This window comes from Cervus elaphus, chromosome 18 (assembly GCF_910594005.1).
Source record: "Cervus elaphus chromosome 18, mCerEla1.1, whole genome shotgun sequence".
Lineage (NCBI taxonomy): Eukaryota > Metazoa > Chordata > Mammalia > Artiodactyla > Cervidae > Cervus > Cervus elaphus.
The window spans coordinates 108,563,856-108,580,079 of NC_057832.1; the positions used below are offsets into that span (position 1 = coordinate 108,563,856).

At 36.7% G+C, this 16,224-nt stretch overlaps 1 protein-coding gene across 3 annotated transcripts in view; it reads left to right on the forward strand.

Moving 5' to 3' along the window:
* TTC26 (tetratricopeptide repeat domain 26) overlaps positions 1–16,224 on the forward strand; it is a 39,459-nt gene that overhangs the window by 13,609 nt on the left and 9,626 nt on the right. For all 3 annotated transcript variants that reach the window (XM_043872870.1, XM_043872872.1, XM_043872871.1), the window contains 6 exons: positions 6,510–6,584; positions 10,620–10,722; positions 12,020–12,075; positions 13,284–13,337; positions 14,431–14,494; positions 15,926–16,014. In XM_043872870.1, the coding sequence (XP_043728805.1) occupies positions 6,510–6,584; positions 10,620–10,722; positions 12,020–12,075; positions 13,284–13,337; positions 14,431–14,494; positions 15,926–16,014 (441 nt within the window). The remainder of the gene's footprint in view (positions 1–6,509; positions 6,585–10,619; positions 10,723–12,019; positions 12,076–13,283; positions 13,338–14,430; positions 14,495–15,925; positions 16,015–16,224) is intronic.

Consider the following 16,224-nt stretch of genomic DNA (forward strand, 5'->3'; position numbering starts at 1 on the left):
TAAATTTAAAAAAAGAAACAAAACAAAACAAAAAATAAAGTCCATAGACTTAACCACTAAAATTTAATGTAAATTTAGGTGTGCAATTCTTCTTCTCTGTTCTTAACTTATATATATATATACACACACATACACAAGTAATAATACAGCCACCAAATAACAAGCATGATTTTATATATATATACATATATAAAATCAAACAATATGGTTATTATATCTTACCAATTGGTAATAATATGGCTATTATATATGATTTTATATCTATATAAAATCATGCTTATTGTTGCCTAATTACCTTTTTTTTTTCCTGGACAAGTTTTATTATTCACAGAGAGGAAGGAGCTCTGTACTTGGCTGTGACTTTCCTCGTGATTACCAGGACATTACTCAGCTCCTCTCCCTTCTTCTTGGCATGGATGTGTGTCCCCACCCTTTTCTTGATGAACTTGAGGTCTGCTCTCAGAGACCTTGAGCAGCTCCATGGCTTGCCACTCCCCTAAGGGGTGAAGCTGCAGACCTCTCAGATCATGAGGCTTGTTCTTGGTGAGGTGCCCCCAGTAACAGTGGCCATAGCTGTGGTGGCTCACGTTCTTAGTCATCTTGTAGGCCTTGCTGACACCCACGATCATGGGGTAGCACAGAGCCGTGGCACTGAGCTGCATGGGGGCCCTTAGGGTCCAGATGGTGGTGGGTCCTAATGGAGCAAGGCCTCATGAACCTGCTTTAATTATCTTTAATCTAGATAAGCTTATTGAGGGTTGATTCTTATGGCATTTGTATCCCAGGACCTGGCACAATGTATATACAAAGTTGATGCCAAAGAAGTAATGGTTGAATGAGAAATTTAAAATATGACTAACAGATTAAGGGAGAGTCATGTTTAAAAAAAGGAGGAAGTTCAAAACAGGTCAATAAAGATGAAGATTAAGAAAAAGCCATTGGATTTCATAACTGGGATTTCCTATGCTGATTGGGGTATCATTATTACTGAGTGTTGAAGCTAGATGTCAAGGAGATAAGGAGTGAATGACTAACCTCTTGGATTGAGAAACGTCCTAAGGGATATGGCAGAAGAAAGACAAGTAGATGATGAAGAAATAGAAGCAGTGAGTATAGGATGCTTGTGAAAGGAAGGAATAGTTTCAGAGGATAAAGCAATTTTATCCGAATTCCAATCTTAGGTTACTAGCTATGTGGTTTCAGTACAAAGTATGCAAAATAACAATACTGAATTATTGTAGGTTTTTGTGATGTATATAAAGTCTGTAACTTTATATACATAGTAAATAGTGAACTGAGCAATTATCAAAGATTTTATAGGCTGAAACATAGTTAGATTTATCTTTTTCTTTATGTTTAGTGCTTTTTGTATTTTGTTTAAAAAAATATTTCCTAGCCCAAATTTTGTTCTCTGATATTCTAAAAGCTTATTGTTTTGCCTTTTACAAATCCAAATTATCTGTAATTATATCTAAAAGGTTTTATTTCTCAATTAATGACAAAGATTGACAAGTTAGATTAAAAAGACAAAACCCTAATGCATGTTTTAAATATTATTGTTGTTGTTGTTGAGTCATTAAGTCTTGTCTGACTCTTTGGGACTCCATGAACTGCAGTACTCCAGGCTTCTCTGTTTATCACCAACTCCTGGAGCTTGCTCCAACTCATGTCCATGAGTCAGTGATACCATCCAACCATCTCATCTCTGTTGCCCCCTTCTCCTCTTGTTCTCAGACTTTTCCAGCATCAGGGTCTTTTCCAAAGAGTCAGCTCTTCACATTGGGTGGCCAAAGAACTGGAGCTTCAGCATCAGTCCTTCCAATGAATATTCATGGTTGATTTCCTTTAGGATTGACTGGTTTGATCTCCTTGCTGTCCAAGGGACTCTCAAGAGTCATCTCCTGCTCCACAGTTCAAAAGCATCAGTTTTTCGATGTTCAGCCTTCTTTATGGTCCAACTCTCACATCTGTATATGACTACTGGAAAAACCATAGCTTTGACTATGCGAACCTTTGTCGGCAAAGTGATGTTTCTCCCTTTTTTTTTTTTTCTCACCCCAGGACCAGGAGCCGGCTCGCTGGTCCCAGGGTAGGTTCTGTTTCTCCTTTTTTTTTTTTTTTTGTTTCTCCTTTTTAATACGCTGTCTAGGTTTGTCATAGCTTTTCTTCCAAGAAGCAAGCATCTTTTAATGTGGTGGCTGCAGTCACCGTCCACAGTGATTTTGGAGCCCAAGAAAATAAAATCTGTCACTGTTTCCACTTTTCCCCATCTATCTGCCATGAAATGATGGCACCAGATGCCATATCTTCATTTTTCGAATGCTGAATTTTAAGCCAGCTTTTTCACCTTCCTCTTTCACGTTCATCAAGAGGCTCTGTAGTTCCCCTTTCCTTTCTGCTAATAAAGTGGTAGCATCTGCACATCAGAGGTTATTGCTACTTCTCCCGGCAATCTTGATTCCAGCTTGTGCTTCATCCAGCCCTGCGTTTCTCATGATGTACTCTGTGTATAAGTTAAATAAGCAGGGTGACAATATACAGCATTGACGTACTCCTTTCCCAATTTTGAACTAGTCCATTGTTCCATGTCCAGTTGTAACTGTTGCTTCTTGTCCTGCATACACGTTTCTCAGGAGGCAGGTTAAGGCGGTTTGGTATTCCCATCTCTTTAAGAATTTTCCACAGTTTGTTGTGGTACACACAGCCAAAGGCTTTAGCAATGAAGCAGAAATAGATGTTTTTTTTTAATTCCCTTGCTTTTTTCTATGATCCAGCGAATGCTGGCAATTTGATCTCTGGTTCCTCTGCCTTTTCTAAATCCAGCTTGAATATCTGGAGGTTCTCAGTTCATCTGCTGCTGAAGCCTAGCTTGAAGGATTGTGAGCATAGTCTTGCTAGCATGTGAAATGAATGCAATGGTATGGTAATTTGAACATTCTTTGGCATTGCCTTTCTTTGGGATTGGAATGAAAACTGACCTTTTCCAGTCCTATGGCCACTACTGAGTTTTCCAAATTTGTTAGTACATTGAGTGCAGCACTTTAACAGCATCTTCTTTTAGGATTTGAAATAGCTCAGCTGGAATTCCATCACCTCGACCAGCTTTGTTCATAGTAATGCTTCCTAAGGCCCACTTAACTTCACACTCCACAATGTCTGGCTCTAGGTGAATGACTACACCACTGTGGTTATCTGGGTCTTTAAGACCTTTTTCGTTCAGTTCTACTGTGTGTTCTTGCCACGTCTTCTTAATCTCTTCTACTTCTGTGATTCCTTGCCATTTCCGTCCTTTATTGTGCCCATCTTTGCACGAAATGTTCCCCTGTTATCTCCAGTTTGTTTGAAGAGATCTCTAGTGTTTTTCATTCTATTGTTTTCCTCTATTTCTTTGCATTGTTCGCTAAAGAAGGCTTTCTTATCTCTTCTTGCTGTTCTCTGGAGCTCTGCATTCAGTTGGGTATATTTTTCTCTTTCTCCTTTGCCTTTTGCTTGTCTTCTTTTCTCAGATATTTGTAAAGCCTCCTCAGACAACCGCTTTGCCTTCTTACATTTCTTTTTCTTTGGGATGGTTTTGGTCACCACCTCCTGTACAATGTTATAAACCTCCGTCCATTGTTCTTCAGACACTGTCTACCGGATCTAATCCCTTGAACCTAGTTGTCATCTCCACTGTATAATCATAAGGGATTTTCATTTTAAATATAGGAAACAGAAAATTTCAATATGAAAGCATGTATATCATGAGGAATATTTCTTACATGATTTCTATCATGTTTTTGTACTTTTAGACAAGTCATTTTAACTCTAAATTAAGATGACCTACGTCTTCTATTTATACCTCTATGTTTTAACAGCTTTATTGAGGTATAACTAACGTACCATGTAGTCACCCTTTTGAAACATACAATTCTGTGGGTTTTAGTGTATTCACCCTGTGTTTAATCTTCACCACAGTCAATTTTATTCATTCATTTATTTATTTATTTATTTTTTTTTCATTTATTTATTTTTAAACACTACCCCCCCCCCCATTTTTGACTACACCATGCAGCCTGCAGGATCTAACTTCCCTAACCAGCGATTGATCCCACACCCTTGGCAGTGAAAGTGCTGAGTCCTAACCACTGGACTGCCAGGGAATTCCCACCACAGTCAATTCTAAAACATTTCCATTACTTCAAAAAGAAACTCCGTAATCTATAGCTATCAGCCCCCATCCCGCCAACCCCTAACAGCTACTAATCCACTTTCTGTTTCTATAGATGTGTGTGTTTTGGATATTTCCTCTAAAAAGAAGTCACATATTAATACTATATAATCTTTTATGACTGGCCTGTTTTACTTTAGCTTAATATCTATGAAGTTCATTGTGTTATAGCATGTTTCAGTACTTCATTCATTTTTATCACCAAATAATATTCCATTGTATGGATGTACCACATTGTATTTTTCCAGTTGTCAGAGATGGATATTTGGATTGTTTCCACATTCTTCCTACTATGCAGCTGTAACATGTATATACATGTTTTGGGACTTGTTTTGAATATGTGTCATTTCTCTTGGGCATATACCTGGAAATGGAATTCCTGGGTCATACAGTAGCTATATTTAATTGAGGAACTTTCAGACTATTTTCCAAAGTGGCTGCACCAGTTTTCATTCCCACTAGCAATATGTGTAAGAGTTTCGAGTTTCAGTTTTTCTACATCCTTACCAATAGTTGTTATTATCTGTCTTTTTTATCCTAGCCATCCCAGTGGATGTGGAGTGGAATCTCACTGTAATTTTGATTTCTATTTTCCTGATAGCTAGAATGATGTTGAGCATCTTTTCATGTACAATGAGTGCTGCTTTAAATTTTATGCCCTGAACATCTCACTTGCCTCCCCTTTCGTCCTGGCTGGCCCTGTCTGAGATCAAAGCTAGCCTCATAATACTAAAAGATTTTGTCTTTTCACTTTCATTCATTTTTGAATGTGCAGTGAAGTTTTCCAGAGACAGCATGATTTCAAAATAGATTGATTTCAGGCACAGATATGCCAATCAAGCTGTCAACAGTTAAGGCAGACGTTGAGGAGACTTGCAACAATACATAACAGTACCATCCTTGTCACTAAATTTTTTTTATTGGTAAATACAGGTTTTTTTTAAAATGAAAAATATGTTATTTGTGTTAATGTGTAGTAAGTTTATTAGTACTTTTGATTAATTGAATACTTTAAATTTCTGTTTTAATTTCTAATACAATATATATGAATGGCTATAACCCACATAAACAAAAACTCTTTGGGATGCTTAGTAATTTTTAAGGTTTAAAAAAGATCTTGAGATCAAAAAGCCTGAAAACTGCTGAACTAGCCTAATATTACCCAAGACTTTGGAATTCCTGCTGTAGACAAGAGGAGATTAGTAAAACATTGCTAAATAAGTGTGCATTCCCATATGACATCAGGTAGAACAAGTTTGTAGTGCTTAGTGAGAACAGTCAAGAATTTAATTATTTTATCCAGAAAATCTTAGGTATCCACTGATGGAGGTAGAAAAAGAAGGTGAGAATTAGAAAACTATAGATTGGCAAGAAGGAATAGCAGAAAGCTGAGGAAGTGGATAAGTAAGCCTCAGACATTACTAAAGACACTGTAGAAATGGCTGACCATTTTTCTAGAGGAAGTTAAAGAAGCAGGATAAAACAAAAGAGATCTGATAGTTCTAATAAATAGTAACAGAGGGGAGAAGGTACATTAATTGCATCATGTAAATAAAGGCCAATTCAGCAGGAAGAAGTATAGGAAAGTTCAGGACACAGGTGGAATGGTCAGATTGAAGAATCAACCTTAGTGGACTTCCCTGGTTTAACAGTGGTTGAGAATCCGATTGCTAATGTAGGAGACACAAGTTCAATCCCTGGTCCAGAAAGATTCTGCCTGCCATTGAGCAACTAAAGCCTGTGCGCCATACCTACTGAGCCCGAGCTCTAGAGCCCTTGACTGCAACTACTGAACTACTGAGCCCATGTGTTGCATCTACTGAAGCCCAAGTGCCTCAACCTGGTACTCTGCAACAAGAGAAGCCTACACACTTCAATGAAGAGTAGCCTCCTCTCACGGCAACTACAGAAAGCCCACGTGCAGCAGTGAAGACCCAGTGCAGTCAAAAATAATAAATAATAAATAGGTTAATTAAAAATGTTAAATAAAGAAAAATAACCAACCTTAGTTGTTAAAAGTTTATCACCTGAAAGGAAAGACTAACTCTAGGAGTCTTCAGACTTGGGTTCACCAGTTTCAGACTTTCTGCTTAGAGGTTCAGTCATTTAATGTTTATAAGCCTTAAGGTTCTCTTCTGTAAAATGAGAATAATAGTTACATTGATTATTTCTCAGAGCTCTGCAGAACAAAGGAGGCAGCATGTTAAATTCTTTGTAAGCTATAAAACTTTGTAATTCTTACAGGTGATGTAAGAACTATACACTTGTCATTTTCATAAGTCTTTCCTTTTTTTAATTTCAGGCAGAACTCAAAAGCTTGATGGACAACGCTTCTTCTTCCTTTGAATTTGCTAAAGAGCTCATCAGGCATAATCTGGTGAATAAAAGTTTCCAGTCTTGATGATTTGAGGCCTACCCTCTTTTGAGTACATCACAGTGGTTTTGGGAAGATGAATGAAGGGAGGTATCTCAACAAGTATTTCTGTGCTCCAAGTGTTGTTGAACTTGGAGTTCAACAACTCTTTCTTGTGGTGGAGGAGAGAGAATGAGTTTAAGATATCAGGTTCTTTCCTTACTGGGAAGGCAGTAACACATGCTTAACATTTAGAAAGAAGTGTGAGGCAGTGAGATCCACGTGTTCATTTTGTTGGTGAAGACAAAGAAACATATCCTTTACTTTCTGATGAAAGTGAAAATCCTTTACTTTCTAATGAAAGTAAAACTTGAGCTGGTCTTTGAAGAATGACTTAGATTTAAAGGGTTCATTTGTGGCAAGGACATGAATGAAGAAGATGCATGTGAGCTGACTGAATTTACTGGAACAGAAATTTGCACTGGGATGGTTGCTGAAAAAAAAAGATTCCGATGAAGTTTCAAGTTTGATTCAATTGACTCAGCTGTAAAGTGGGTGCAGAGCAGCTGTATTCAACTCAGACACCTGGGGACACTGAGCAATTTACTCCCTATTGTTGAGTTTCAGATTCCTTGTGTGAATATGGCAGTAATAATAGCTACACATTTTCCTTCTAATTTCTCTGTACCTTCATTAGCACTAAGTCTCCCAGTACCAATGCTGAAAACTATAGCTGGTTTAGACTCTCTCTTCCCCCTTATCTCTGGTACTCAGTCACTTAATGCTATTATTTCTTCTTTGGCAGTGTCTCCTATATATATCCCATTCCTCCTCTAACTCAGGTCTCCATCACAGAGTTTTCTGAGGTTAGTTTGCATTATGAGCTTCTGCCTCTAACCTTTTCACTTCTAATTTAGTCTATAAATTAAAGCCAGATTAATTTTTGTGGAGAATGATATGTTAGAGAGAGTAGTCTGGAAATTAAACTTGGAAAGAGATTAAGACTGGAGGACAGGTTTAGGAGTTTTCATAAGAGTAGGGATAGTCAAAGAGAAGTTTAAAAAGAGAGAAATATGGTTCCAAGAGAGTGTTTGTATTTAAGGAGGTGAAAGAGGAGAATAAGAAAATAACTCAAAAAAGGGCAGGCAAGAGAAAACACCTACATAATGTACAGCCCCTTCTGCAGCACAGGTTTGAAATGCATGGGTCCACTCATACACAGATTTTTCTCAGTCATAAATACTATACCATCTGAGGTGGGTTGAATCCTCGTATATGGAGGAACTCTGTATGTGGGTGGCTGACTGTAAATCATATTTGAATTTTCAACTGTGTGGAGAGTCAGCGCCCCTAAACAATCCCCCTCACCATTGTTCAATAGTCAACAGTCATTTTATAAAATTTTTCTAATTTTTATATAATTTTTGAAAGTTATACTCCATTTACAGTTATCACAAAATATCAGCTCTGTGCTCTGTGTTGTACAAATACATCCTTATATCCTATCTTACCCCCAGTAGTTTGTACTTCCCCCACCCCCCACAGACTGCCCCCACTGCTAACCAGTTTGTTCTCTGTATCTGTGAGTCTGTCTGCTGCTTTTCTGTTCTATTCACTGGTGTGTTGCATTTTTTTTAGATTCCACATATAAGTGACATCAAACAGTATTTGTCTCTCTGTCTGACTTATTTCACTTAGCATAATGCCCTCCAGGTCCATCCATGTTGCAATGGCAAAATTTAATTATTTTTTATGGCTGAGCAATATTCCATTGTATATAAAGACCGCATCATCTTTGTCCATTCATCTCACCTGTTGATGGACACGTAGGTTGCTTCTGACAATGTCATTGTGTTGTGCTGTGCTTAGTCACTCAGTCGTGTCCGACTCTTTGCGACACCATGGACTGTAGCCTGCCAGGCTCCTTTGTCCATGAGGATTCTCCAAGCAAGCATACTGGATCGAGTTGCCACGCCTTCCTCCAGTGGATCCTCCCAACCCAGGGACTGAACCCAGGTCTCCTGCCTCGTAGTGGATTCTTTACTGTCTGAGCTGCCAGAGAAGCCACCACAGAAGTTGTAATGTCATTACAACTACACATTTTAATCACCCAGGAGATTTTAAAAAATATTAATGTGTGAGATTTTTATTGAATGGTTGGGCTAAAGTTCAACTATCAATACTTAAAAGTTTTCCAAGTGGCTATAATATACAACCAGAATAAAGAACCTTTATATGTACATATAACTGGAAGGTGCATATCAGCTAGTGATGGGAGTTATAATTGGAGGGTGGGATTAAAAAGAAAAGTGAGAAAATGGTAATTTCCCTTTTGTCTGTTGTAATACTACATGTAAGTTTTTTTCTAGTAAATACAGATTAATTTTATAGTTTAAGACAAAACCTGAAAAAAATATTAAGCAGTATAAATTGTTACTGACATCAGCTTTTGCAGTCAGACCTGAGTCAAAATCAAGTACACCATATACTAGCTTTGTAACTTTGGGTAAGTCACTAAACACTGATGAGTTTCTATGTTCTCTTATGTAGAACAGAGGAAATCACACACCTACCTTATTTCCTTGTGAAGATGAAATGAGGTAATATATGTAAGGTACCTCAGCAGTATACAGCGTATAGTAAGCATTTAGTAAATAGCACTTTTATTGTCATGCTATGGCCACTGGTGTCAAAACTGGAGATGTGTCATGGAGCAAGAAGAGAGGAAAGTCTATTGAATTTGGTCAAAGGGCTTGATAATTGTGACTTGTAGAATGGGTTTATTAGTGTGCAGAGAGCAGCAGCAAGTTTTCTGGGCAGTGAAGGAGTGAGAGGAAGAGGAGAAAGTTGAAACAGCAAACCACTTACTTTGCAAGTGTGGCATTGAAAAAAGGAAAAAGAGTACAGTGCTCTTCATGAGGAACAGTGACACCAAGTGAAGTGAAGGTTTTTCAAGACAGCAGAAACCTCTGTGCATATTTAAAGTTGAGAAGTGGGACCAGGATTAATGAAATAATGTATTAATACAGAAACAAAATCCATATGGAGTTAAAATCATGACATCAAAGAAGACAATTGTAGGAATTAATCTTGGCAAGGGAAAGGAGCGTCTTAGACAAGGAGAACCAAATAAGATGACCAGATGGATATTTTGATATAGAAAGAAGAGATTAGGTAGTTTATGCTTGATTGCCTTGATTTCTGTATATTTGTGAAATAACAAATGTGTGTATGTGTCAGTAACTGTTCTAGGCTCTGGGTACAAAACAGCATGTAAAACCATCCTTTCATGGATGGTGTTTTTGTTTTAGCTATTCTCTGTAGCTTTTATTATCATATGACAGCATACTTAAGTTTGCTCTTTGAAGGTCTCTCCCCATTTGAGTATAGACTATATACAGACAGGAGAATGACTTTTTCCTGGTGTAGCCCTGGTGTTACAATACCAGGCATATAGTAGATGCTAATAAATAGTTACTAATATTTTAATAAAACAAAATATAACCTACGATATGCCATGCATGTAGCCCACTTCAACTTATTTTATCCTTATGGTAACTCTAAAAGGTGGACATTACTAATGCCTTTTAGAGATGAGGAAATAATCTCAGAAGGATTTCATAAATTCCTTCATGGAGTTTTTAATGTAGAATATCTGTCTAGAAAAAAGTTTAATTAATTATTGGGTACTTTAAGAGTTTCGTACAGTTCCTATGAGGAGAAAAGGAAATATATGCAATAGGACCATGCCTTTATTCTATTTCTTACATTTAGGATGACTTTATTTTTCTGGCCGTGATGCACATGGGACTTAGCGCCCCAAACAAGGATCAAATCTGTAGCCCCTACATTTGAAGCACAGAGTCTTAACCATTGGACTGCCAGGGAAGTCCTTAGGATGGCTTTTTTTTTTTTAATGAGGTCAAGGTTATGTGTGTATAGAGAAAGCTTCAAAAATATATACTTCACTTCAAAGAGTAACTGTGTCAGCTCCGTATGTATTTCTACCAATAAACATACTCATATTTATTGCCATAATAATAGTTTTTCTGTCTTTAGGTAGTTTTCCGAGGAGGAGAAGGGGCTTTGCAGGTTTTGCCTCCCCTGGTTGATGTCATTCCTGAAGCTAGGCTAAACTTAGTGATTTACTATCTTCGTCAGGGTAAGAGAAATGTGTCTTGGTCTTGCCTATGTAAGATATTTTAGAACATTAGAAGGACCTTATCTCTAACTGAACTACTTGCTTAACCTTTAAAATCACTTCATAATACTTCCAAAAATGTATTTGCAGCAGGTTCACAGGACAGAACAAATTTATTCATATTTATTTGTTGTGCCTTTTCTCTCTATCTCCTCTTTCCTCTTCTGTTGCTTCCAATCTCTCACCCATTCTTTTCCTCTTATTTTTCTGCACTTTGTCCTGTATTCATTTTATTTCAGGTTTTCTGTTGTTTTTCCTTTCTCTCCCTCGTTCCTTCTTTTTTGTGTGTTCCTCTGTGTGTAATGTTCATCTACACTTCCTTGTGTCTTTTCTTTCTCATCATTAACTGTATTTGCTCTAATTATCTGTCTTTCTGTTTGCTTGCACCCCCAGCTTCTGCGAAATATTAAGATGCGAAGTGAGCATGGTATTTGTTGCCCCTAAGTAAGGATAAATTGTAGACGCAGGCCCAAGCAGTCTGTTATCTCGCCGTTGTGGACACAGGGTGGGAGCTCCCACGCAGTGGTGCTGGCGCTCTGCCATGGGTCTCAGACCAAGTGTGGGCCTTTGAAGGTGCATGGTGGGGACCGGCCAGACAACATATTCCTCATTGAGGGAAACCTGAAGTGTTTATTAACAGGAGACCATGAACTTGCAGATGGTTCTCCCTAATTTGATACATCAGCACAAAGAAATAAGCTTTTGGACAAGAATTAAAGAAACACCCTGTGTATTTTATAAACTAATTTTTATTCTAAGAACTTTCAAACATAAACAAAACAAAAGTTAATAGTATGAACACCCAAATAATAACCCCAGATACAACAGTCTTGTAGCTATTGCCAGTTTTTCTTCATTTATCCGCCCTCTTCCAGTTTTGTTGTGAAATATTTGAAAGCGAATCCCAGCCTTCGTGTCATTTTACTCCTATGTACTTTATATATATATATATACATATACACATATATATATATTTAAAAATGGATGTTTTTCTTATATAATTACAATGCCATAAGCATATACTTCCCTGTTCCTTATTTTTAGCTTGAACCCTTAAGTGCTTCATGGCTTAATATGGATTTCCTACAGGTATTTGGTTATCTACTACTAAGCATTGAACTTGATGGAGAGTTAAGAGACAAGAAAAGCAAATCATACTTCTCATGAATGTTTGAAGGACCTTATCATTTGGGGCAGCTGTTTCAGAAAAGTTTGCTAGGATACAGACTAATATGGCTACTTATTTCTTATATTTCAGATGATGTACAAGAAGCTTATAACTTAATTAAGGATCTGGAACCTACTACTCCTCAGGTAATTGACAATATGTTACATTTTTACTAATCAAGTTCTGTTGAAGGTGGAATTTCTGTTGAAAGGTAGTTGGAAGGCTTAGTAGGGAAGATTCCTGCTTGTAGACTCTCAGGAAAGTTGTGTATGTTGATCTGGGAATATTACGTGAGACTTTTGATATGAGAATCAATATTCTGGGTTTTTTTGATATTTGTAAACTTCCATAAATGTGGTCATTTCCTCAAAAGGGTTGAGGTTTGAAAATACTGAAATCTAGAATTCTGATGAAACTAGACATGGAGACTTCTGTCACCAGTATGATTGTCTGTACTGTGTCTTTGTCCCCTGCTGGTGGTTCGCTCCTTGAAGTCAGGCACTGTTTATATTGTGTCTCCCGCACTATGAACTCTAAGCATGTACTGGGGCATCCCACTATTGAGTGAAAGATTGAAAAATATTTCCAGGTCTAAGTTGGTATATTTCTCAAGTGTATTAAGAGCTTCAGCATCTTTTGTTTTATTCTTTTTAAGATCTGTCTTAAATAAAAATAGTACCCACATAAAAATCAGAATTCCTGGTGATCCAGTCATTAGGATTCCGTACTTTCACTGCAGGGGACATGAGTTTGATCTCTGGTCAGGGAACTAAGATCCTGTGCTGTGCAACAACAACAACAAAAAGTTATGTCATAAAGCTAAGGAGAGTATCTATTAATGAATAGAACCCAGTCTGAAGGGGTACAGGTAAGCCCTCAGGACTCCAAAATGAGAATACGTTACAAATGAGAATCAGAGGATTTTTTTTTTTTTTTGAGGAAAGGAAGCTTAATATATCATTGGAAAGGGATAATTATATATATGTGATATGGTCACAGAGAATGGCAGTGGCTGATAAAGTGTAAAAATTGTTACATAAACATTTTATGGTTAATTTTTTACATTGAATTGAAATAAAAATAAAACTCCTGTGAAGGTCCACTGAGTTTTTCTGCTTAAGATTGAGAATTTACAAATACGATGAATTCTGTTATATGCACACTTTCCTGAGAACCAAATAAAAGTCTCCTAATTCTTTCATTCTTACCAGGGATAGAACAGAGCAAAGTGACGTTGGGTAACTTTTGATAATATATATAAAGCATTGAGTTGATGCAAATGATTTTTTTTTTGAGAGATATCTCTTAGTTTTATATTCCTTTTAAATTAATTACTGATATTCCATGTTTCCAGGAGTACATCCTCAAAGGAGTGGTCAATGCAGCCCTTGGCCAGGAAATGTGTTCAGTGAGTATAAAACCACTGGTACCTATAGTTTGCAAAGTTACAGTGTGTAGAAAAAATAAAAATGAATGTCAAAGTTCAGCTAATAATAAGCTTACAAATAGGCTCCTCTGCAGTTCCTTTTATTTCTCCATATCCCCCAATCCATTTTCCATTGTGACAAGAATTCTGTGCTATTTGAAGACAAAAAAGGGGAATTCCCCAGTTGTCCAGTGATTAGGACTTGGTGCTCTCATTGCCAAGGGCCCAGGTTTGATCCCTGGATGGAGAACAAGATCCTGCAAACCATGTGGCTTGTCCAAAAAATGAGTAGAATAGAGTAAAAATTAAAAAGATAATAGAAAGCTATAGCCATAAGAATTACTGCTTTTTAAGGGAAAAGAAAGGCCAATTGTTGAACAATGTGTTTATCTAATAACAATAGCAAATCATTGCAAAACTTCATTCTTACTTTCACTGGCTTTTTTTTTTTAACCTTACATACCTCTGATCTATAATTTTGGCATCTATAAAATGAGAATAATTGTTTCTTTGGGAAAGTTTTTTATAAATACAAAACACTGACTAAAATTAAGCTCTTTTTCACCTGAATATGGAATAGTAAGTTCTTTTTGGAATGAAATGGGATGTAAATAAATCTTTTTATCTGCAGCTCGGTCCAAATTGCCTCAAATAGGAAGTAAATAGCTATTGAATAAATGAATGATTTTACTTAGTAAATTACTCCTTGTTCTAGCCATAGCTCCTACCACAAGGTCTGATATATGATAAAAGCAATAAATATTTGTTAAATGAATGAATGAGTGAGTTCATTTAATGAAGGTACTTTTTTTTTTTTTTAATGAAGGTATTTTTAAGATAGAATTTGGGAATTGAATTTTTTTTTCTCCTCTTTTCTATCCGATCCTAACTAGGTTTTAATTCAATTATAGATTGTCATTTTCTAGTTGGTGATACTAACAAAAAAATTAGTACTGCTGATTTGAGGAGAATTTAAAATATGTTAAATCCTGACAGATATATTGAAACCATAAAGTGTAATACAAATAATATATTTTCAGTTTATTCCTCTTATCAGTTCTCCTTGGTTTTTTAGAGGGATCATATGAAAATTGCCCAGCAGTTCTTCCAGTTGGTGGGAGGATCAGCTAGCGAATGTGGTATGTTCGAATCTGTACATGTGAGCATGATTTATCACTGGAGTTGGTCGTATATTGACTGGTGAAGTTTGATTCTGTGTCCAGGGATATATCTGTTAGGTTTCCCATTGTAAAGCAGGAACTCAGACGCAGGAGAGAATATTAGATTAGCCCTTGTTAACAGCTCAGCTAAAATGGGATGAGAGGATACATAAACAGAGAATAAGTATATTCTCTAGTTCATAAGAGTTTTAAAAATTTGATTCTGTTTTTTATTTGGAATTTTCACTTTGATCGATTTCTCAAGAGCTCTTTAGGTATAAAACTTTGTCATGCTGTAGTTATTTTTTCAGAAGGTCATTTGCTTGTAATTTTGCCTATGGTATTTTTCCTATATGAAAACATTTGTCATATATTTTTTCTATAATGATTTATTATAAGGGTATCAAGCTTAGAAAATACTTTTTTATTCCTGAAGTTGTGTAATATTCACCTATATTTTGCCAGTAGTTTCGTGGCTTCATTTTTGTTATTAAACTATTGATCTTATCACTCAAGATTCAGTGTAAGTTTGGAAAACAGCATCTAAAATGGGCTGATAGTTAGCCAGTATAAACTAGTATGGCTGGCTGTACCTGTTTTCAATGGCTGGCATCTATTCTGACAGTGTTCATGCTGAAGTGATTATTAAATATTCTGATCACTCCTAGGAATTCATTTTCTATCAAATGTTCCACCAAAACCATTTATTGGATAACATTTTCTTTCCCCATTTCACTTCATTCTTACAACAAAAATTTATTGAGGTGTGGGGATACAGCAGTAAACAAAACAAACCAGTTCCCCTACCCTTGTGCAGTGTTCATCTAGTGAGAACAAACTATAGACATAAGAAATAGATTATATAGTATATCTGACTGTGATCAGTGTTATAGGGGGAAAATGGAACAGAGGAAGGAGGATCAGGAGTGACCGTGGTGAAGGTAGGGTATTTTACAAATCCTCTGCCACTTCAAATAGGAATCTGTTATCAGACAAGTTGGTCAGAATCAGGATCAGATGGTTCCATGGCCAAATATTTCTCCATTTGAGATCAGAAGTGTTGTCTTAGGTGAGGAGTGATGGGTACTAATTCATATTAGTTGAATGTGCAGGTGTTGGAGCTGAATGAGAGAATCAAAGCCCTGGAAAAAAGACCTGGGGAAAACTAGCCCGAAGGACACATGCTCATGTGGGATTTAGAGTTAACCGCAGGAGAGATTATTGGTTATTCTTGAGTACTGTGACTTCCACATGCCGAGGTTCTGTCCACTGAACAGAATCGAATTTCAGAACCTAGAGAGATGTCTTGGAATACATTTCTTGTCACTAAGTTATAACATAACTCAAATTTCAGCTAAAGAGAACTTTTAGTTTCATGAACACACCTGGTTTTTCCCCATTCCATTTCAGATACAATACCAGGAAGGCAGTGCATGGCTTCCTGTTTCTTCCTGCTTAAGCAATTTGATGATGTCTTGATTTACCTCAACTCATTTAAGGTCAGTGTAGAGTTTTCTAGGTGATTTTGTATACAAAATACTCTATATAATATGTCACAGATAAGGTACTTTTGGAGATGACCCTTTTACTGTGGGAGTAGTAGTGGTATCTATCAGCTAATTCCTCAAAATTATTTTTATGTTTATCTGGTATAACTGTTGTTTTTATATTCTATATGTTAAAGCTCAATGTGACCTGTTCTCGGGATG